This window comes from Bombyx mandarina, chromosome 10 (genome assembly GCF_030267445.1).
Source record: "Bombyx mandarina strain Sakado chromosome 10, ASM3026744v2".
NCBI classification, from domain to species: Eukaryota; Metazoa; Arthropoda; class Insecta; order Lepidoptera; family Bombycidae; genus Bombyx; species Bombyx mandarina.
In genome coordinates this window covers 3,384,730-3,408,363 of record NC_143217.1, presented here as the reverse complement: position 1 = coordinate 3,408,363, position 23,634 = coordinate 3,384,730, and the positions used below count along the sequence as shown (strand labels likewise).

At 36.0% G+C, this 23,634-nt stretch overlaps 1 protein-coding gene across 4 annotated transcripts in view; it reads left to right on the top strand.

Moving 5' to 3' along the window:
- The window catches only part of nmo (serine/threonine-protein kinase nemo), a 156,293-nt gene that overhangs the window by 123,596 nt on the left and 9,063 nt on the right, over nt 1-23,634 (top strand). For all 4 annotated transcript variants that reach the window (XM_089730157.1, XM_089730156.1, XM_089730158.1 and 1 more), the window contains exons 4-7: nt 2,845-2,951; nt 14,741-14,909; nt 21,717-21,843; nt 22,959-23,129. In XM_089730157.1, coding sequence (XP_089586283.1) covers nt 2,845-2,951; nt 14,741-14,909; nt 21,717-21,843; nt 22,959-23,129 — 574 coding nt within the window. The remainder of the gene's footprint in view (nt 1-2,844; nt 2,952-14,740; nt 14,910-21,716; nt 21,844-22,958; nt 23,130-23,634) is intronic.

Below are 23,634 nucleotides of genomic sequence, written 5' to 3'. Positions count from 1 at the left end.
CTTCATTTAACACCCTTTTCACCGTGGTTCTGCTTAACCCTATCTGAAGGGCCAACAGTTTCTGCTTACGTTTGGGATTTCTTTGAATTCGCGCCTTCACAGCTTTAATCACTGCTGGAGTCCTAACAGACCGAGGGCGACCACTTCTTGACCTGTCATCTAAACTAGAGTCTTCATTGTATCGTTTGATGGTACGTTATACGAATCTTTTGGTTATATTCAAATTTTTCAGTATCTTAAAAATTTGAATTTACGCGTAACGGCAACGATGCAACGCAATAATTGCAACATGGTTTTCTTTAAGCGTCCACTCCATATTTAAAAATGAGTAAAATTCTAAAAGTATACATTTTTATTTTCATGAACAATTCGAAATTCGAATTCAATAAACTTTTTTGTGGCCAGCATTCTAAAAGAAAAGTTTTTACTGTGTGACAATACTTATGACCTGACTAGTTAATAATAATTCTTTAGTCATAAGCAATGTTCGGTATATTTTTTAAAGAAATCTTCACAAGTATCAAATTTAATAATCCACTGCATTTTTTTTTTTTCGTTTTACGCAATTTCTTCACGGTCTACATCGCGCAGTTGCGGGTCATGTCCAGCTACATTCTAACGTATTATCGGTACAATAACAGTTTAACGAAGTGACAAGTGATTACTGCGTCTGTTCTGTTCCTGACAGGGCCGAGGTTAATGTCGGATACGCAACGCACAGCCCCCAAAAATATAAGATATCTATGTATAGTGCTTCAAGCGCGCGTCTTTAATTTGTTGTAATACGGGACATTTACTGAAAATTAAACGTATAGATTAACATAATATTAATAATAATAAATATTTACTAACAATCACGCCACGTTAACTGGTCCCGTGTTAAGTTCGTAAAGAACTTGTATTACAGGTACCAGATAACGGAAATAAATGTAAGATTTTTATTATACACATACATATATTTAATATACATCCATAACCCTGGAAAAGACATTTTATATTTATCATACAAATATCTTCCCTTGGCGGGATTCGAACCCGCGACCCCTTGTGTAGTGACCATGTCACTTACCACTACACCAGACGGCCGTTAAGGTTCCGATAAGGAATTTATCTGCATAAATAAACAATTCGGAAACATTTTTTCTAGCAAATTTTTTTCTTGTGATAAAAAACAAAATTTAAACTTAAATTTGGCTATTGACGATAATAGCTAAAATACAGTAGAAAACAACAAGAATTGCTTCGTATGCTCAATACAAAGGTTCAGGTTCATAGGATTCTTCAATAATCTGAATTCAAACATTATTGATACGCATTTTAACACAATAGGTGGTTGAACTCTACGTTTGAACAAGTCCCCAATTCGTGCTCTGTAATTTTGATAATGGTCACAAGGGGGCGTGTAGCAGATAAGCGAGATAACGTTCGAGACAGCACTCGTCCCTCCGGCTCAAGGGTGGGGAAGCGAAAACCACCCTTTCGTGTGTGGGGGGGTGTTTAAATGGCGCACTGTCTGTCACGCGCGTCCGGACAACTCAATGGGATGTTTTGGATCTTTTATTTTATGGCCCGAGGCGAGGAAGATGTAGGGGAAGGCCTGCTGAATCCTTGATCAAAACTTGAGGTCCTAAAGGCTAATAATTCTTTAAAACTGTAACTATACTATGTATTCTTTAAAACTCTAACTGTAACTGTAACTATACTTGAGACCTTAGAACTTGTATCTCAAGGTGGGTGGCGCATTTACGTTGTGGATGTCTATGGGCTCCAGTAACCACTTAACACCAGGTGGGCTGTGAGCTCGTCCACCCATCTAAGCAATAATAAAAAAAAACCTTAAATTACGTAGCCAATATTACGATTAATGCGATCAATTGTGTTTGTTTTTAAATTGCCACGGAAACTCATAACTCAAGGACGAGCCGAGATGGTTAAACTGAGAGAAAAGTGAGGTCTAAGCTTCAACAGTATTATATAATAATAACGGGTCTCCTATACCCTCGTGTCGCTAAGTATGACTCGTGATATGAATAGGCAGGATAACGCATGCTTAGAATAAACCCTACCACAAGTAGATACTTGCGAATCTGCAGAGTTCAAATTTATTAAACGATTTTATTTCATCATGGTTACTACCATTTGTCAAGATGAGCTTGATAAGTATGTATATAAAATATATAAAAAAATCGCATCTTTTCATTGATAGATAGTTAGAAAGTTTATCACCGTGCTAAATCTGACGATCACCTTTATTGTCAAAAACATATTTATTCACGTATTTTGGAGAATTTAAGCGATGTTTCCTTTTTTTACTACATTAAATAAATAGTAAATAAATAAATATTTACTAACAATCACGCCAAGTTAACTGGTCCCGTGATAAGTTCGTAAAGAACTTGTGTTACAGGTGCCAGATGATGGAAATAAATGTAAGATTTTTTATTATACACATACACATATATAAAATATACATCCATAACCCTGGAAAAGACATTTATATTTATCATACAAATATCTTCCCTTGGCGGGATTCGAACCCGCGACCCCCTTGTGTAGTGACCATGTCACTTACCACTACACCAGACGGCCGTTAGACGTTTAGACATTAGACATTAGACGTTTGTGGAAATGTCTACAGGTCACGCATTTTTAATTCGCGTAAAATATTCATTCTAAAACACTAATTAAGATTAAATCATTAAATATAATATTATGTATTTTAAAACATAAAACTTTTTATATTTCGTTTTACTGGTCTCGGCTTTTATGATACGCAATTATTTAAAACATGTTACGTGGTTCTCTTGTATTATTTTTGAATTTTCCTTAACTAGATTATAACAGATATGTGATCACGGAGCTTCTGCAGAGCGACCTACACAAGATCATCGTGTCGCCCCAACATCTATCAGCGGACCACATTAAAGTCTTTCTGTACCAGATACTGAGAGGTCAGTGATTTTGTTTATAATAAAATACGAATTATTAACCAATAAGTAATAGTAGTAGTAGTGTTGTGACCGAAGAACTCTTCATTGACGACCATTTAAAAACAATTTTGTTTTGGATATTAAAGTTTGGGTAAACTAAGTAGTTCGTTCAATAATTAATTTCTACGAACATTCTAATTTTCGATTCTTTTGTTGTTATATCAGCTTGAAACATTTCCTAATGAATTAAAAAGTTGAAACGTGAATTGCGCAAAAAGAAATTAACTGTTTGAATCCGTCATCTATTAAATGTTCAATGGGGAGAAAAATTTAGCCATACCGTGATAATCTTGTGTCTCTTCTTTTCTTAAATTTGTCTGATATTTTTGGAATAGGTATGTATAATTTAGGAATAATTCTTAAAACCTGGATTTTGTAATCATACACTTATCAACATTGACATTAGCCAATCTAAATAACTAGAAAAAAAAATTCGGTTAGACTAGCAGAGTTGATATTTGGGCCAATTTTTTTCCCCTTTGATCTCTTCTAAGAACATGTCCGTTGAATTGTTGAAATAAAATATGTTGAAAGAATTTCGTGCAAATATTTACGTGTCTTATCTCGGTAATATTACACAAAAGTGATATAGTCTTGTCACATTGTGCATAATATTAAATTATCTTCAATTTGATAATTTTCTAATATGCGCATGACTCACTCTTTCCTAGGTTTGATTAGTGCCTTGCCCATAAAGGGCATTAAAAAATTAAACACGTTGTAGCATGAGTCACGCTCCAAGGCATCCTTGTTCATAAAACGAATTTGTGTTCATAACAAACAAAGCGAGCGAGTTTACACATTCGAAAATGGATAGCGGGAAGCGACGTGGTAGCGTGTTTAAGGTTTTTTAATCACACGATGCATGATTTTTTCATATAACTTTTACTAAAAGTTATTTATTTGTTTCAGTAAATATCTGTGTGTTGTTTTAAAGTTTTGACACAGTATTTTTAGGGTTTTTTAGGTATTTTCAGTCTGTTAGGGTCACTATTTGTTCCTATATTCAAGTTTAAAATGAACCAAGCATCCGTAGATCGCTATGCTTAGATAGGTGGACGAGCTCACAACTCACCTGGTGTTAAGTGGTTACTGGAGCCCATAGACATCTACAGCGTAAATGCGCCACCCACCTTGAGATATCAGTTCTAAGGTCTCAGTACAGTTACAACGGCTGCCCCGCCCTTCAAACCGAAACGCATTACTGCTTCACGGCAGAAATAGGCAGGATGGTGGTACCTACCCGTGCGGACTCACAAGAGGTCCTACCACCACTAATTACGCAAATAATAAATTTACGGGTTTGATTTTTATTACACGATGTTATTCCTTCACCGTGGAAGTTGTTGTTGTTGTTGAGTACGTATCTCATTAGAAAAATTGGTACCCGCCTGCCTGTATATATTTTAGTTGGGACAGGACCGGTATGATCCGCCCCACTCGACTGGCGCTCATCCATTTCCGCCTCGACTCAACCTGCCGTAAATCAATTAAAACTTCCAAGTGTTCCAAGTTTGCTACTTCTAAAGTGAAAAAAAAACTAGTGCAATATCTCCTACCGTCTCAGGAAAAGTGCTTTATGTAGACTAATTTCGAATATCAAGAAGCCCTCTCTTTAAACTCAAACCTGTCCATTGTGTATGCTAAAGCTATTCATTTTAGTGGATGAAAAGAGCCGACTTGGAGCATCCAGATTTAGTAATATAAATTTGAGCAATTATTCGCTGATGTCGAGAAATTTCCCGGGAGTGACTCAAAGCGAAAGTAGAAAAATGCGGTCATTAAGCCTCCATGGTTCCGCTTGCCGCTTTTAATTAAAAACTTTATAGTTGCACCGCCTTGATGGTGCTCCGGGTTTTCTGAATGCCATATAAAATAAATCCGCCTTTAAATAGAGAACGATATTTCAGGTGACCAATCATTCTAATGTATCCAAAAACAATACGTTTCAAGTTCAATAGTCAATTTCATACGGGCTTAACAGGGTTTTGAGTATTTAATTAACTTAGTGGAGGCTTGACAAAGGTTGAATTCTAATATATATTACGCCGTTGACCAAAAAATATTATGGATGGAATCACCGTGAGAAATTCAGGAAATGGAAATACGACGCACCCCTTGACCACATAACATAAGCTAAAGACAAATGGATCGTGTAGAATGTTACTAAACTGGTCTATACAAAGTGTCTTTAGCTTGTCCATGCGAGTAACTCGACCGTGGTCGGTCTGTTGTCGCGCAGGGCATTGGAGCACGCAAGGTATGCTAATAGTACCCGTACCTTTTCCGTATCAATAATGCATGGAGATCAACTGCCCGCGACTGTACTAGATGGCATTCCGTTTGCGTCACATTAAACAATTCTCAAATAAGATTAAAACATTTTGTAATATCGTTGGGTTATTCGATTATAATATTGTTTCGGTAAAGCAATGTAAACAAAGTCTCAGCTCGCAATATATACATCTGTATAGGATTATAGTAGGAATCGTTTAAGCCTAAACTTTGTATTTTCTTAGATTGTTTGAGTTTTACTCTTGCTTAAGGCAGTTTATGGATTAATATTTAAAGCATAATTATATAAAGTCAGTACGTTCACAATTTCACCAAATTCAGATTTATCAATTCCAAACTCAGATTTACCAGTTTCGATAAATGTTAACCTTAATATTACTCAATACTTCCTCAATACTTGGGAATCCTATTTAGAGTCCTCCTCACTGCTGAGGGTCGTGACCATCATGTTTAGATAGGATTTTATTTTTTATTATGTCTTTCCAGCATTTCCGATCATTGGTCGCGTGAAATGGGGTTTCTAGTGTGGTCCGGATTTGTGCGCACCAATTGTCGGGTTGCGCTCACGCGGTCTTTTTCCCTCCGTTTTCCCTGTCACGAATTATATCTCCAAGCTATCAGGTGTTTTCCGAGCAATATGACCGAAGTACTAGAGTGCGCGGCGATGGCAGAGTATTTAGAGTAGTCAACTCGACGCGAGTCAAGTCAACGCGATTCTCAGATAAATTATCCACCATGAAATTGGACCTGTTTCGATCTGATAATGAATAATTAGCCAAATGAGCTTAAAATAGGCCTGTATTTTTTTTTATCACAGACAGGCTTTAATTTATTTGTATGGATTTTATGAACCGTGGTCAATGACCACAGAAGCTATAAAGTATTCTAAAATTCACATTATAAAGTGAATAAGAACAAGATTAAATCGTAAAGCAGTCCTTAATACTGTTATGGATATTGCTCTGTTCGTCGGTATCACCGATGTTGTTTCTCACATTAAGCTCATTATAAATTATAATGTCCATTAAAATTATAGATTATAATGTCTAGTATAATGCTTTTGTTCTTTATTATATACATATTTTGTAATTAATAAATTATAAAAATCGATTGTAACTTAGTCTTTCAGTATATTCTTAAGGATGGGTTGTATAGATCCTCAAGATATTGATTCCTCCAAAATCCACTTAATTCACATTATGTTACATCTACGTGAATTTCAGCATTGTTGGATATAACTTGCTAGTGAATTATGACACAAAGAGCTATTAGAAATGTCGAAAAAAATCTGTATATTTTTTTGAAATAAAAATTTGCTGGTAGGGTATTCGTACGAATAATCTTTGTAAGTCCTTTTGTATTTCCTATCCAATGTTACTTCGAAGTAATACATCGAGATCCTTTCAGAATTTCTGATACGTTACAAATAGATCAGTTTTATTTATATGAAAGTTCTGTAACAGGAAATGTGCGTATGACGTGTGTAATCTTCGTGTCAGCGTTCTCGTGGGTCGTATCGTGTCAAGTCAGTGATCCCTGTAATCCGTCACTGGACTTTTGAGTCTTAATACCGGTTTGACTCGTCTTTAATGCGTCTTGCTGATCACACGTGCCTATGTACTGAAAACCTGGATCACGCGAATCCAATGAATGTTTCTGTGGAATGTTGCATGCCGCGAAGACTACGAAGGATGTCCATTAGGAATTCAATGACGTTTCTTAGTAAACACTCATGTCCCTTTGGATAGAAAAATGTTTATTTTTGGGTTTTAATAAGCTAACGCAAATTTTTATTTAGTTGACAAAGAAGTTCAGTTAGTGGCTTGCGTTGCCTCGGTTCCTTATGGCACTCAGTAGGCGCTATTTTGTGGTAAATTGTTGATGAAATTTAAAAAATAGCTCATCGAGAAACGCCGTGAATTTTGTGCGCGCTCTTTGGTAAAGTTTACTTAAATTCCCGTTACTCAGAATAAAGTATTGCGTGACAGCATCAATAGCACAAGGCGTGGATGCCCATTGATATATTTCTCATTTTGTCTCTTATCTCTTCCGAGTTTAGAAAATACGATCCCATGCAAGTGTTTGTAACAAACTGCTTATCTAGTTTGGATGGCCGCAGTGATTTATCCCTTAAAGATGCATTCTAAACTACAGTTCTGGGCCTCCAAGAAACTTTATCACGACCAGAGCCGTTCGACGATTGGAACTTGTTAATTTATGAGTTGACGACTTGTTGTTTATAGAGGTCTAAAATATCTGTTCCGTTTGTACGTTGTGTAAATGCTTTTGTTCATCTGGTTTTTAGTTCACTAATGGGCTTCGTGTACAAATATAAATATCGGGGAAGTTCCAGTAATTATAACGATAATTCTCTATGTTATATGCTCGTCACGATTTATGGTAAATATTATTAGTTTATCTTTTGTTTAACAACTTGAAGTATAATAATGTTGTAATGGTTTTATATTAGAAAGTGATTAATCGTGTATTCGTTCTGTTGTTAAATTGTCGAAAAGGAAAAAATCTGATAAACAAAAAAATACTTACTATTTTTTAAACTTCGCTAAAAGTAGAGTTAGATGTCCCGAGGTAACCTAGAGTATACGTTCTGTTCTTCTATACTACGATTTTCCTAAAATTTCGACTTATTCCAAATGAAGGAGAGTTTTTCCTTTTTTCCATATTTTGTAAAGTGAGGCGAAGGGAGTTACCTTACAAGTTTGTTTTTAGTATGTGGCGGGTAGCCATCATACAACACAAGATATACGACAGATGCTTGAATCTCGCGTACAACATTTTCAAGATAAGCTCGCATATATACAATTTCCGAACAACAACATTCGGACGGTCGGTCTACCGACCAATATCAGCCGCTCGGTGAAAGATTTTCCCTTTGTCGTATATCTCCCCACAAGTAAAATACCGCCTGCGAGTTGACCGTAGATCGACAGGACCCTTCTGTTCTTTTGTTCAAACATGCGGGTGTGAAATATTAAGCGTTAATTGTGAAAGCTACTTGCCTCCGGCAGGAGTCGTGAGAGCGCAGAGCACGCGCATTTCGTCTTTTGTTTGTATAGACTCGATGTGCGTGAACAAACATCAAGCTGTGAAACTAGTACTGTTACGATTGCGCTTGTGGGAAAATAAATTTAACTGTTTCTTTTAAAAACGATAACGTTGTGTAATTTTAGGAACTGGCCTGTAGGTTAGTGACCCTTGCTTCGGTACCAGTACCACAAGTACCGGTCACCGTCCTGGTATAACCCGTCGCTTGCGACGAAGGGCTCGACGAGCGAATTAACCCATAGACACAGCCAACTGAGTTTCTGATCTTCTCAGTGTGTCGCGTTTCCGATCCGGTGGTAGATTCTGCGAAGCACTGCTCTTGCTAGAGCCAGTGTTAGCAACACTCCGGTTTGAGCCCCGTGAGCTCACCTACACGTTAGGGTGAAGCTGAAATAGCCTCTCAAGGCTAGTTAGGAAAAAAAAGGTACCAGTGCTCTCGTTTTAACGTGTCAAGAATTAGGTAGGTACCTTTTATTATATGGGTTTCCTCTACCCAGAACATAAGAAGAATATTCCATATTCCCTCCACTGAACATGGAAGAGTATTTGTATATTAATTACTTTAATGCTATGGCTTTCGACGATTGTGAAGCACGTAACGTAAAGTGTAACTCAATGCCTACTGGCAATGTATACTTCAAAGTTTCAATTTACACAAAAAAAATTACAAAGTTATGATCATTCGACTAACTAAAATTATTAATTTTAAAATAAGGTCCGTTATATGAAAACGCAGACTTCGTTTAATTCTATTAAAGTTCTCAATATTATAAAATAATTAAAACCAGTTCAGCTAGTTAAATTTTTTTTATTAACTATATCTTTATGATTATTATAATCGCTCTAGATAGGCGGACGATTTTCTTTCCGGACGCCGAGATATTAAGCTTGAGAAATGCTGTCAAAATTTCAATTATATCATCAAAGTAAAAAAATTAGATCGCAACGCGTGACTGCTTCGCCGCAGAAACCGTCTGGACAGTAGTAACCTAGGTAGGTTTTGCTGCAGGCACACTAAAGGTAAAAGAAGAATTTTAAAAACAAAGCAATTTCATTAGAGGAACGTGCACTACCTATTAAAACTTGAGCTATAAAATATTAACGTTGGTCTAAACATCATTAAACGCGATAAACCATGTTCGTTAGAGAGAGAGAGAGAGAGAGAGAGATAGAGAGAGACAGAGAAAAAGGCTTTTTAATGCGTCGTCCCTGAATGCATTCCGGCATGCATCCGTTACTAATGCCAACATTTTTTTAATTACATTGTTGGTATACAGTATACATTAAAAAGCGTCATTCACCATTAATGATCATATTTATGGTTATGGAGTTGATACAGTCGTTTACATTTACAGAGCAGAGGTCATACTAACATGAATCGACATTGTTTCCAATAAAACCTTAGTATAACGACATGTCTGTCTTCAGAGGAAGCCTTCGAGGGCGATAAAGAGTGTAAACAAATCAACAGTACTTTTTTCTTATCCTTGCACTCCTCGGTATTAGGCTGAAGTAATAAAAGTATTGTATTTTTATCGGTACTTAATATGTGTGCAATTTTTTTATTAACAAAAATAAATTGATACAGATCATGCTAATACAAGCGTATTAAAAACGGTGATGGTATATAACGTTAATCTTTGATATAAGCCGCGTGACTCGTGTCTCTAGAGTAAAATTAATTTTGACTGAATAATCTAAATGACGTATTGCGGAGTTGGCTCGTTTCGCCTTCATATCAACTAAGAACGCATTAGGCGGTTCTATCATAGATCAGATGCCGTGCGAGTGAAAACACTTGGGAAATTAAACTCGGAAAGCGTTGAGGTGACGTTAATTTGTTTTGGCTTTTCGTACTAGTCGCGACCGCCGCCACGCATTCCGACTGGGATTGCTGAAGTCTAGCTTAAGGACTTGCGCAGACAATTTTAATTAAAGCTTCATATAAGTTTTGATGACTTTTATTATAAGTAATATAAGTGTTCCGATTTATTTGCAAAGTTTTGATGGCACAAGGACGGGTTATGTTGTTAACGGAACTTAAAAGTGGAGTTTAAAAGCTTTAATAAAATAATATCTAATCCCTTTTGAAATACAGTATTATATGCAGTAGGTTTTTTTTTAGTACTGAGCTTATTTTCACGGATTTTTCAGAAATTTCTAAAATATTTTTGAAAAAAAGTTCCTTTAAAAAAAATACTCAAAAAAATGATACAAAAATTAATGCTAAATTCGCAGAAATGGTTATTAATAAATGTTATTAACTTATTAATAACATTTATTAATACTATATTTATAACTTTGTAGACACATGGGCGTTCTGGTAAATTTACAGTTATTAAATATTACTTTTACTATTTTATATTATTATTTGTAGTATTTATTATACGATACAGTCGGAGCTTTACAGTTCTCATGACGGAGCCGTTTGTGATTGAAGAGTAATTCATACTAAAAATAGTTTTTATTAATATCAATCTCTCGCTAAAACCTAAGGAAATACTCTAAAGAAAGACATAGATTGCCCGATGTCATGAGGGATTGTGACAACTCAACATCAAATGGGCCGTATACCGTATGCTCCTTTCAAAAGCAACAGGAAAAACTCGTTGTGTAGAACACAAAGCTATCACAATTAACATTGAGGGCACTTTTCCCATAAGTTTAATTACACATCATTTATAAACATGTTTATGAAATTTTCCGCGAATAATAGGTTCGGGTATTTTTGGATTTCCTTATCTGTACAAATATCTCGGGGTATCTTCAGCCTTTTATTTTCATGGCCACTTCTGTTTTATTTGGAAAAAAAGGGTGAATTCCACGAAAAATCGCTTATTTGATAAACGGAATTCTCTCATTAATAAATTTCTGAATATGTCTGGGAAATACCGGTATGAGACTGACAAAGTAAGTGCTTTTGTAGTTTTGTGTGTGTTTTGTACCATATGTCGCATAATCAGAGCTATGAGGAGTGATTCAAGATAATCAGCTTAACAAGTTCTTACCACCACACCATCCCCACAGGTGGAGAACTCATTTCTTGTCTTCGCTGCATTGTCAACGTGTCGATCCTTGTCCAACTTAACGAATACCTACTCCATAAATTAATTTATCACACCGTTCACGTTTAATTGGTCATGTCACTATAAAGCTGAAAATAGTGCTGTTGAAAGCAAATGAAAACCGAAATATTTCAGTACGAACCGCATTTTGACTGAGTTTTTTTATTAGAACCAATTCAATTCGAGCTCTAACCGCATATAACAGGAATTAATATTTTCTAATCAATTTTCGTTGTAGGACGTTTCAAAGAAATCGTTGATCAGTCTGTTATCATCTTTTGATAAAAAATTTTATTATAATTTTTTTTTTTCTTTTTCTTTTTTTTTTCTATCTATGCTGATAGCCTTGAGAGGCTATTTTAGCTTCACCCTAACGTGTGTAGGTGAGCTCACGGGGCTCAAACCGGAGTGTTGCTAACACTGACCCTAGCAAGAGTAGTGCTTCGCAGAATCTACCACCGGATCGGAAACGCGACCCACTGAGAAGATCCGGCGAGAAACTCAGTGAGTGGGCTGTGTCTATGGGTTAATTCGCTCGTCGAGCCCTTCGTCGCAAGCGACGGGTTCGACGAGGATGGTGACCGGTGCTATAATGATGATGCTTCTTTGTATGCCATAAAATAGTAAGCGATCGTAAAACGAAAAGTCAGTTCAGTACTGAGACCATTAAGTATTTTTATCTACCTTTCTTTTATTAACGTAGGGGGGAAGTCGAGTTCTTGGTTCGTCGTTAAGTCTGCTATGCGTTTAGACGGATGACGATACACGTGACTTTTTATTGCCTTCAAAGGTAGACTAGGTCACTTGATGGTAAAGAGCTACCGTTGCTCATCGAAATTAACAAAATAGCTATAGAGAGAGAGAGAGCCAAGACGGCTAGGCCAGTTGGTACTGGGCTATTGAAAGGTCGTTTGATATGATAGTGCTAGGGGATACCTCGACGCGAGCTCATTTCAGAAACGGACCGATACGTGACATAAATGAAGCCTTTTAAAAACCTTTGCATTAAAACTACGTTTTTGAAAAAAAAAACAACTTGCTTATGGGGATAAAAAATATAACGCTGTTTATTAAGAAGAAAAGATGATAATTATTTTGTTTTGTTAAGTTTTATCGCAAGGTAAGGTTTTTTAAATTAAAAAGCAAGAAAGAACACCATGTAGCTATTCGTAATGAGGTTGACAATTACCATGTGTTTTTGTTATTCACTATTCACTATGCATTTTTTTGTAAAATGTATGTATCATTTCATACATTTTCTTGGGAACTTGAAGCTTAAATTTTTAAATAAATTACGATTAAAAAAGTTTTAAATCGAATCCAACTTTAGGTATGCCTTTAATGAGAGAAATCTGTTCTTATATGGGTAAGAAAGTTTTTAAATGTGTGTAGTGGGCGGTAGTGTCGCGAACGTCAGAATAAAAACAAAACGATGGACATGAACTTTTGTATATTTCAAGAACACTGGAAGAACGAGGCGTTTTTAAAAAAAGAACACTAAATGACATTGTAAAAATGACTGACGCATGTTACAAAGCATTTATATTTAGTAAAGATTTAAAAATATTTTTATGCGTTTGGGGTATTCCATTGTCCTATCGGAACACCTAATTTACCATACAACATTCCTGAAACTTTTAGGACCTCACTGCGATTAAGGTAAGCACGTAGGAGCGAGGGAGATAACAATTTATCCTCATTGCGTACTCAACCTTTTTGCCCAGTAATTTCGTACATACAGTACACACTTCTGCCCCACCCTTCAAACCGAAACGCATTACTGCTTCACGGCAGAAATAGGCAGGCCGGTGGTACCCACCCGCGCGTACTCACAAGAGGTCCGGTAGGACCAGTAATTACGCAAATTACAATTTTGTGGGTTTGTTTTTTAGTACACGATGTTATTCCTTCACCGTGGAAGTCAATCGTAAACATTTGTTAAGTACGTATTTCGTTAGAAAAATTGGTACCCGCCTGCGGGGTTCGAACCCCGTTGCATCGCTAGATATGAATGCACCGGACGTCTTATCCTTCAGGCCACGACGACTACATACTTCAAACCTTACACACAAACATTTCTTTGTAACTGTGTAAAAACACTGTTGTTGGTTTGTTTTAGTATTTTACAAAATTTTGTCAGAATAAATAATATCTATTTGGAATGATACAACCGGTATGAAATATCCAAAGTTACTTTAATCATTAAAAAACCGTTCACGTGTCACAAAAACGACTGAGCGAATATCCGAAATGAAAACACAAAGAACTCAGTGAATCCAATCGTCGTGTTTTTCAATAAATTACAATCGAATTTCGTCTCGAAACGTGAAAACCGTTTTGTATTTTTAAAAAAATATAGCTTATTATTTTGTTTTCGATTTACATAATAGGAATAGGCGAATGACGGTCGACCTGATGTTAATTGGTTAGCGGAGTTCTGATCATAAGATCTGAGAAATATTATTTGCGTTGGTACAATGACTATGCCATACTTCATGGCAGAAGTAGGCTGGATTGTGTTATTAACAGTTTTACAGCATACTCCATAGCGTAATAGTAATAGGACGAGGATACTGTTCCTACATATGGTAGAGAGGGAGTAGGAATCTAGAGATAACTGTATCTGACTGTTTTCTTAGCTAAACAGACAATCGCCACAAAAGTCCTTTGTTCTTTTTGGCAGCAATAATGTATTTATTTACTAGCTGACCCGGCAGACTTCGTAATGCCTCAATCGATAAATAAAATACCTAAGCTTTTGTATAAAATAAACTTAAAACAAACAAAAGGAATCCGTCCGACGGGGGACACATCAAAGGATAAACAAAATTGTTATTTTTATTTCATTCCAAGCATTTTGATATTTATCAACCTTTTAAACCTTCTCTGGACTTCCACAAATAATTCAAGACAAAAATTAGCCAAATCGGTCCAGCCGTTCTCGAGTTTTAGCGAGACTAACGAACAGCAATTCATTTTTATATATATAGATTTGTTTATTATTCATATTTCAAGAAAAGCATGTTTTGGTACATTCATATTGTATAATATAATATCAGGAAAGAGATGAGCCAAATTTGTTTCAATGAAACGTAATTGTATGCCAATTATTCTGATTGATATTCAAGGCATTGCTGATCCGGGTTCAGATTGAAGATACTTTTGTATCGCGATATTTTCTGTCAACCAATATTTGTACATTTTCCTCCAATCTGATTTGAAGGATATCCATAATAGTCTCTGGTGATTGTGGGTGACTGTGATTACCAATTAAAAAAAATTAAGTAACTAAATACAATTGATTTTTTTAAATTAAATTTCCAGGTCTCAAATACCTGCATTCCGCAAGGATTCTTCATCGCGATATCAAGCCAGGAAACTTGTTAGTGAACAGCAACTGCGTACTTAAGATATGCGATTTCGGATTGGCGCGAGTCGAAGAGCCGGACGCAAACAAAAACATGACGCAGGAGGTCGTGACCCAATATTACAGGTAAGGGTGGAACGTTGTATAGTTTTAAGGTACGTCGAAGTATTTGAGGCTTGCACCTTAAAACGGCCTGTCCATCGAGCGATGCGGCCATGTTGGGGTTAAAATACCACAGCCAGGTAGCAAATTAAACCAATACGTACCTACCGGATGCATGTTCGTGGATCCACGACGAAGATATATATGTGGTTACTGGAGCCCATAGACATCTACGACTTAAATGCGCCACCCACCTTGAGATATCAGTTCTAAGGTCTCAGTATAGTTACAACGGCTACCCCGCCCTTCAAACCGAAACGCATTACTGCTTCACGGCAGAAATAGGCAGGGTGGTGGTAACTACCCGCGCGGACTCACAAGAGGTCCTACCACCAGTAATTACGCAAATTATAATTTTGCGGGTTTGATTTTTATTACACGATGTTATTCCTTCACCGTGGAAGTCAATCGTGAACATTGTTGAGTACGAATTTCATTAGAAAAATTGGTACCCGCCTGCGGGATTCGAACACCGGTGCATTGCTCAACACGAATGCATCGGACGTCTTATCCTTTAGGCCACGACGACTTTTACTTTATGTCATCTATATAAAATATTAACCTATTTTATGATAAATCGTATGGACGTTACATAATATAATAAAACAAATGTCCTTTATACGACATGCAAAATGACACGAACTAGTGTCAGATGTTCGAAGCCGGTGTCATTAGTACGTGATCGCCCTCGACCCTGGAGTGTGTGAAACGGGGTCGCACTTGTCCAGGGCTACCGTCGTATTAAAAATACGCTTATTTCTTTTCTCGTCTCACCGACATCAGGTGAATGCGAAATGAGATGTGTGTCATCTATATATTAATACGTGAAGCAAAAACTTTGTATGCCTTTTTAAGAAAATTGTGCGGACGGAGAAGTATGAAATTTTCCACGCTTATAGAGAATATAGAGAAGAAGTGCACAATGCTAATATTTTTTTTAAATGATGCATAAAAGATACTTTAAATCAATAAAGAAAACATTACGCACATTTCCGTATATTTGACACAACACATACATAAAAATTATACTCTTTGTTTACTGTCAATTGGGAAACTTTTCTTACTGTTTAAGTCTGCGGTCGAATTGAAAATAGATTAATATTGTTTGTCTTTAATATTATTGATCTATAGTGCAGTTTTGGCGAACACTGTGATTATATTATCGAATTATAATAGTGTTTGACAATAGAACCATAATAGTGTTTAAACTTATAATTTCAATTAATTATAGTCGAATTTCGACTACTGCGAGGACACTAGTTGGAGTAACTATACTGAGGCCTTACAACTCATGTCTTAAGGTGGGTAACGGCATTTACTTTGTAGATGTCTACGGGCTCCGGTAACCACTTAACACCAGGTGGGCTGTGAGCTCATCCACTCATCTAAGCAATAAATAAAAAAAATTAACTACGCATTTTTTTGTATTAGTTTAATGACTTTTCATGATTTTTTTGATAAACTCCTACTATTTAGAGTAAAGGATAGTCGATTTTCAAACTATAGACGGCTCTCATTATTTTAATTTATTTAAAACTTAGTAGCTATTAATATACGCAATAATTAATACGCAATAAAAACATGATTCAAATTATTACAACTGCTACTGCTACCCGTGATCATCACACTTGCAATAGCCTCGAGAGACTTTAAAACAATTCGTAATTAAAATTTATAGTCGAGTAAATTTTAGTGTTAAAATTTATAAAATTGAATTTTCGAACGGCAAACGAATATAATGACCTCGCTCGGTTGACCGCAACTTTGAAAGTGGGACGCGAAAGATGATCCTCGAGTTTTGTATAGAAAACGTCATTCGCAAAACGATGGTTTCTCTCTCAGGGACACGGCGGCGGCGGCGTCTAAATTATTTCGGAAGCGGTTCCGCAGTAAGCGCGCCTCATATTTCATTCTCATTGAGAACGAGTCATTTGCGAATTCTCTCCTGCGATGTCGATTCTCTGTACCTTTTTTTTTTGGTGCGATGTTATTATACATTACTAGCGACCCGCCCTCGGTTCGCTTCGGAAACTGTAATTTATTATTGATTTCTCCACTATTTAATGGATGTTATTATACATATAAACCTTCCTCTTCAATCACTCTATCTGTTAAAAAAACCGCATCAAAATCCGTTGCGTAGTTTTAAAGATTTAAGCATACATAGGGACAGACGGATATAGGGACAGAGAAAGCGACTTTGTTTTATACTATTTAGTGATTAGCTGACCCGACGAACTTTGTTCCGCCTTAGAGGCAATAAATGAGCAGACTTTTGATTTTATCAAGATAAATTTTTTATTTGGATAATAAATGTAAATAAAAAAATCAAGTATTTTAATGATTCCATGCCATGTATTTTAGTTGTTATTATTATTATTATATTTGTATTTCTTGTTCTTCTTCAGTACTTTCACTCGCTATGTTTTGAATCCTAGTTGCATTACGGCTTCGTCGGGAAAGATTTGATCGTATTGGTCGCGGCATGACTTTCTTAATGATAACTTATCTCGGCACAATAAGCTAATAGAAACTCGTAACAAACACATCAGCCGGTCAACTTCAAAATTCTACTATAATTAACCATAGACTACATTACGTTTAGCTGTCAGTTGCGTTTTGTTATTCCATATCAGTTGCGTTTTGTTATACCACGTTTTATGTCACGTCCCACGGGAACGTGATAAAAAGTCCTATGTCCTTCTCCTGGCTCTAAGCTACCTCCTCACCAATTTTCAGCCAAATCAGTTCAGCCGTTCTTGAGTTATAAATAGTTAACTAACACAACTTTCTTTCATATATATATAGATATAGATTTTGATGACTGCTTTGGTGTAATGGTTAATGCTCATGGTAATTAATTCGCATTCAATTCCCGCACAGAGCGAGTATCATCAGAAGTTTGGGTGGTCAGTTCTTGTATAATATGTCTAGAAGTTAATCTAAGTAAAGGGCACGATGTTGAACATAAAATTATCCTTAAATTATATGGTGGTAGGTTTACTGGTGGTAGGACCTCTTGTGAGTCTGCGCGGGTAGGTACCACCACCCGCCTATTTCTGCCGTGAAGCAGTAATGCGTTTCGGTTTGAAGGGTGGGGCTGCCGTTGTAATTATACTGAGACCTTAGAACTTATATCTCAAGGTGGGTGGCGCGTGTTACGGTGTAGATGTCTATGGGCTCCAGTAGCCACTTAACACCAGGTGGGCTGTGAGCTCGTCCACTCATCTAAACCATAAAAAAAAATCGTTTCACCGTAATTAAAAAAAGTATGTATGTAGTTTGATCGTCCGTCCGGATTTTTTTATCAGCGTGCAATGAACTGCAAAGTATTTTAGATCAAAATTTCCTTTCGTCCGCGTTTGAACTTGTCGTCATAAAACGGAATGACTTTGTTTGCCTGTTATATTTTCGAATTTTAATACCTTATAGATGTGTTTATTATTCAATTCTATGTCTTATGTGTTCAAAAAATAAAATTTATCAAGTCACGGATATTAGTTTTAAATTTAATGTGGCATGAAAAAAATAACAAAAAGACTTGGTTTTTTTTTTTTTCGTTTAATTGCTTTGACCGGTGGAAGAGCTCTCAAGCTGTGAGATCACATTTGTATTGTGTAACGGCTGTCCCAACCATTGAACCTGAATGTGTGCCTGATACGCGCTCGTCAGAATTATGCTGATGTGGTTTTCTAACGTTTTAATGGTGTTATTCTTAAAATCAACTTCGCGCCGAGATACGCTTTCCAAGCCAGAATACTGATTGTATAGTTAAAAGTAAATTTAAAGAAAATTTCGAGTCAGCCATTTTTGTTTTTTTATTTTTTTATTGCTTAGATGAGTGGACTAGTTCACAGCCCACCTGGTGTTAAGTGGTTACTGGAGCCCATAGACATATACAACGTAAATGCGCCACCCGCCTTAAGATATAAGTTCTAAGGCAGGGGTGGGCAAATATTTTGATATTGCAGGTGAAAATTTGACCTCGGGTCAAACAGTTTTTTTTTTTTCTAATTTTAAGTATACTTTTTGCTAAGGATGTCAATTAATGAATTTTAAAACCAACATTTTTGAATCAAAATATTTATTTATCAAGTCATTTGAAGACAAAAACTAATATTTGTGTTTTTAATAATAATAATATGTACAATGCTTCACGGGCCAGACAAAATTCTACCGCGGGCCGCATTCGACCCGCGGGCCGCCATTTGCCCAGGCCTGTTCTAAGGTCTCAGTATATTTACAACGGCTGCCCCACCCGTCAAACCGAAACTCATTACTGCTTTACGGCAGAAATAGGCAGGGTAGGTACCACTTACCCGTGCGGACTCCAAAGAGGTCCTACAACCAGTAAATGTTCGATGGTACCCAGTTAAAAATAATATATCAACACATTAATAATTACAACTGACGTCTACCCGTTTAATAAAACGTGCCAATGAAATTTTCTAAAATTTAAAAGTAAGAACACTATTAAAATTGTTCATGAAGGATATGAAATTTTATTTTTTCAGTCAGTGCCTTTGTACATAATTTTCCTATTACTCTGTACTGTGTCTTGTTTTCTGTGTGTACATAAATAAATAAATAATAAATAAATAAATAAAGAACATTTTCTAACAATCAACAAATTTAACACGCTTTTATACGCTTCGTATGTATTTATGTTTGTTTGTACATAACGGAATTCTTGAACGTAATTTCACCGATTCAAAAACCCCGATTAACTTGAAAATTTGCACGGACCGATGGAAATAATTCTTAATCTTCTAATATATAAAATTCTCGTGTCACAATGTTCGTTCCCATACTCCTCCGAAACCGCTTGACCGATTCTCATGAAATTTTTTATGAATATTCAGTAAGCCTGAGAATCGGCTGCTATCTATTTTTCATACCCCTAAGTGATTAGGGTTGTCCACCCCTAACATTTTTTTTTTATTTGGACTTTTTTTTTGTTATAATGAGATATTATGTGGTTGAATGAGGTTTTGTTATTTTTATTATATATTCCCTCATCGTTTACAGCGCTACATACCTCTTTCACTCATTTACCACATCCTTACACACTTACAATAAGTTAGTTTTTTTTTCTACACTAGAAATTCCCTATAAATCTTATATATGGCAAAACAATGTTTGCCGGGTCAGCTAGTAATATTAAATAAATATTAACATTAAAAGTCCCGCAGTAGTCGAAATTCGACTATAATTAATTGGAATTGTATAATATGTTTGTACACTATTATGATTGTATCTTATATTTTTATAATAACAAATTTCGCCAAGGCTACACTATAAATAATATTAATAAAGACAAACAATATTTAATGTATTCTCAATTTTACCACAGACGTCAAGAAGAAAAGTATGACAATTAATAGTATGCATCTTTTATGCATTATTTAAAAAAAAAATTAGCATTGTGCACTTCTCTATATTCTCTATAAGTGTGGAAAATTTCATACTCCTCCGTCCGCGCAATTTTCGTAAAAAGGGATACAAAGTTTTTGCTTCACGTATTAATATATAGGTAATAATTCGCTTTATATTATTAGAGCGAAGATATAAAATTGTTGTCCTGATCAGTATCAAAAGGATGAAAAAAAAGAAGATTAATATTTAAATGTGTTTTCTTAGTTTTTAAATTAGAAGTATTTTATATCCGTCATCCAAAAAGTTCAATTGAGTAATTTCTAACTTTTCAATAATTCGTGATTGTTCCGAAGGTCTTTTGTTTGTAATTTCACGACATTCTGGTCGGATTAGTTGGAAACGTCCATTGAGTGACACGGGCCTTGACGATGTCTATCTTTAGTTATTTTGAGAATTTATGTGACGGTTGCTTCCTTATCAACAATGCAATACTTCAAGGAGGTCAGAGACGCATACGTTAATAAATAGGCAGTTATTCGCCTATTATTATATTATTATTATATATGTCGCCTATTTCTGCCGTGAAGCAGCAATGCATTTCGGTTTGAAGGGTGGGGTAGCCGTTGTAACTCTACTGAGACCTTAGAACTTATATCTCAAGGTGGGTGGCGCGTTTACGTTGTAGATGTCTATGGGCTCCAGTAACCACTTACAGGTAGTCTGTGAGGTTGCCCACCTACTTAAGCGATAAATAAATATGTAATACCTAGCTTTATAGAAAATCCCACTAAAAATAGAAAAGAAATCTTAATAAATTTGAATTAAAAATAGTGTAAGAAAAATGATTTTATTGTAAAAAAAGCGTTAATTTATTAAGATTCTATTTTTAATGGCATTTTCTATAAAAGCGTATTATTTTAGTTTTTGTAAACTATTATTTATTTATCATTTTTTAGTTGAATTTCAATTTTTTCAATATTTTTTTTATATTGAATATTGAATTCTATTGAATTGTAATCCGACGTTTTCAAGGGGGTCAAAATCATGTCCAAAGTTTCTGTTACATACTAACATACATACGTCTGGAACTAATAAAAGCGTATTAAAAAAAAGCTATATATGGGAAAAGCTATATATATAAGCTAATCATATATAATGCGGTGGACCGACCAAATTAAAACTGCAGTGGGAGGTCCCTTAAATGAGTGCAGTAGAATGGCCTCGAGCAGGGAGAGATGGCGCGACATCGTGAGACGCATCAAGTCTGCCCCTTCCAACACTACATGACGATCACGACCACTCTGTCAAGAGTGACACGACTGAGAAGAAGAAGATATATATATAAGCTATATAAATTTGAAAAAAAAAAAAAAAAAACGTATGATTATGTTCCAGAGCCCCTGAGATCCTGATGGGAGCGAACCATTACACAGCAGCTGTCGACGTCTGGTCGGTCGGCTGTATATTCGGCGAGCTACTCGGCAGACGCATCTTATTCCAGGCACAGAGTCCCGTTCAACAGGTGAGTGTAGCATATGTCAAAAGTTAATTACATACAAACTCAATAGTCAAGTGAGAGAAGAATCGGCGTTTTTAATTTTATTTATTTATTTATGTACACACAAAAAGGAAGACATAGTACAGAGTAATAGGAAAATTATATACAAAGGCACTGCTTATTTCTTTAAGAAATCTCTTCCAGCAGACCTGCGAGAGGATTATGAGAATAATAATTAAAAGTGATGAGTGTGTGTAGAACATCTAAAATAACAAATACAACATTAGAATTATAGTAATGCACATACACATAGCAAATATTGTTAAGCTTGAATACAAAATATTATAAGTAACACAGTATATACGTAGAGTATAGTACAATGTTCATTCGGTTGATGAGAGATAGAATTGTTTGACCTTAGTTTTATTAGTATTCGCCCATAAATCCAAATCTATCATAATCACTTATAATTTTTTTTGTATATTGTTATTATACAAAATAGACAAAATACAAATACAAATTTTATTTTTAAAAAAAAGTGGGTAGTACTAAAATTCCTAACCAAAGAGAGTGGTAAACGACAATCGCTTGTCAAACCGGAGGAAATGGTACATACATATTTCTTTTGTTTTTACTTATATATGTATATATAAGTGTTAGACAGAGAGAGACAGAGGACTATTGTTAGAATTGACGTCACACTTTATGTTTGTTACAAATTCCAACACAGGAAGTGTTCCTTAAAGACGATAAAGCATCCCCTCTGAAAATTTTTAATCGATTTTCCTTGACCTTGATTGTACTATACTGTAATATGTATTTAGGGGACAAAGGTTTTTTTTTATTGCTTAGATGGGTGGACGAGCTCACAGCCCACCTGGTATTAAGTGGTTACTGGAGCCCATAGACATCTACAACGTAAATGCGCACATCCATCTTGAGATATAAGTTCTAAGGTCTCAAGTATAGTCACAACGGCTGCCCTACCCTTCGAACCGAAACGCATAACTGCTTCACGGCAGAAATAGGGGCAGGGTGGTAGTACCTACCGGCGCGAACTCACAAGAGATCCTACCACCAGTGCATCACCGATCACCGGGTTGGTTCTCGCATCCAAAAAATATGAACGAAAATTCTAGTTGGAGTTGATAACTGATCTGCTGGGCACGCCGTCGCTTGAGGACATGCGTCACGCGTGTGCAGGAGCCCGCGCACACATGCTTCGCCGCGCGCCCCGCCCCCCCGCCCTCGCGGCCCTCTACACGCTCTCCGTTCAAGCCACACACGAGGCCGTGCATCTACTCGCGCAGGTCTGTGACGTCAGCTTCGCAATCATAATATGTTCAACATAATAGGTAGTGCAATCAATCAGTCGAGGTCGAGTCGAGGGTCGTAGGTTCGATTCCCGCATCGGCCAAACATTTTTGTGATGAACAGGTTTGTTTTGGTCTATGTCTTGGTTTTTACTATCAATATATATATTTAGACGTATCCGTACTTTTTGGCGGGAACGCGAGGAGTGAAGTTGTGTGATTTGTTTTATTTTGTCTATTTAGTGTTTCTTCAGGTTTAAATGTGTTATAACGGTGGTTTATTAACTGTTTAGTATCGTATAGTGAAAGTGTAACAATGTGGGAAAATCAAAAAAGCCGCTAAACGTAACTTCTCGGGATCCTCCAAAAACCGAAAAAGTCTCAGTAAATGTCCACCATTTTACTGAGATTATAATATATTTCATACCATATCATATCATTTCATTTCACTTTATTTCATATTATCATTTTTCATAAAATTATAAATATAAATTAAGATAAG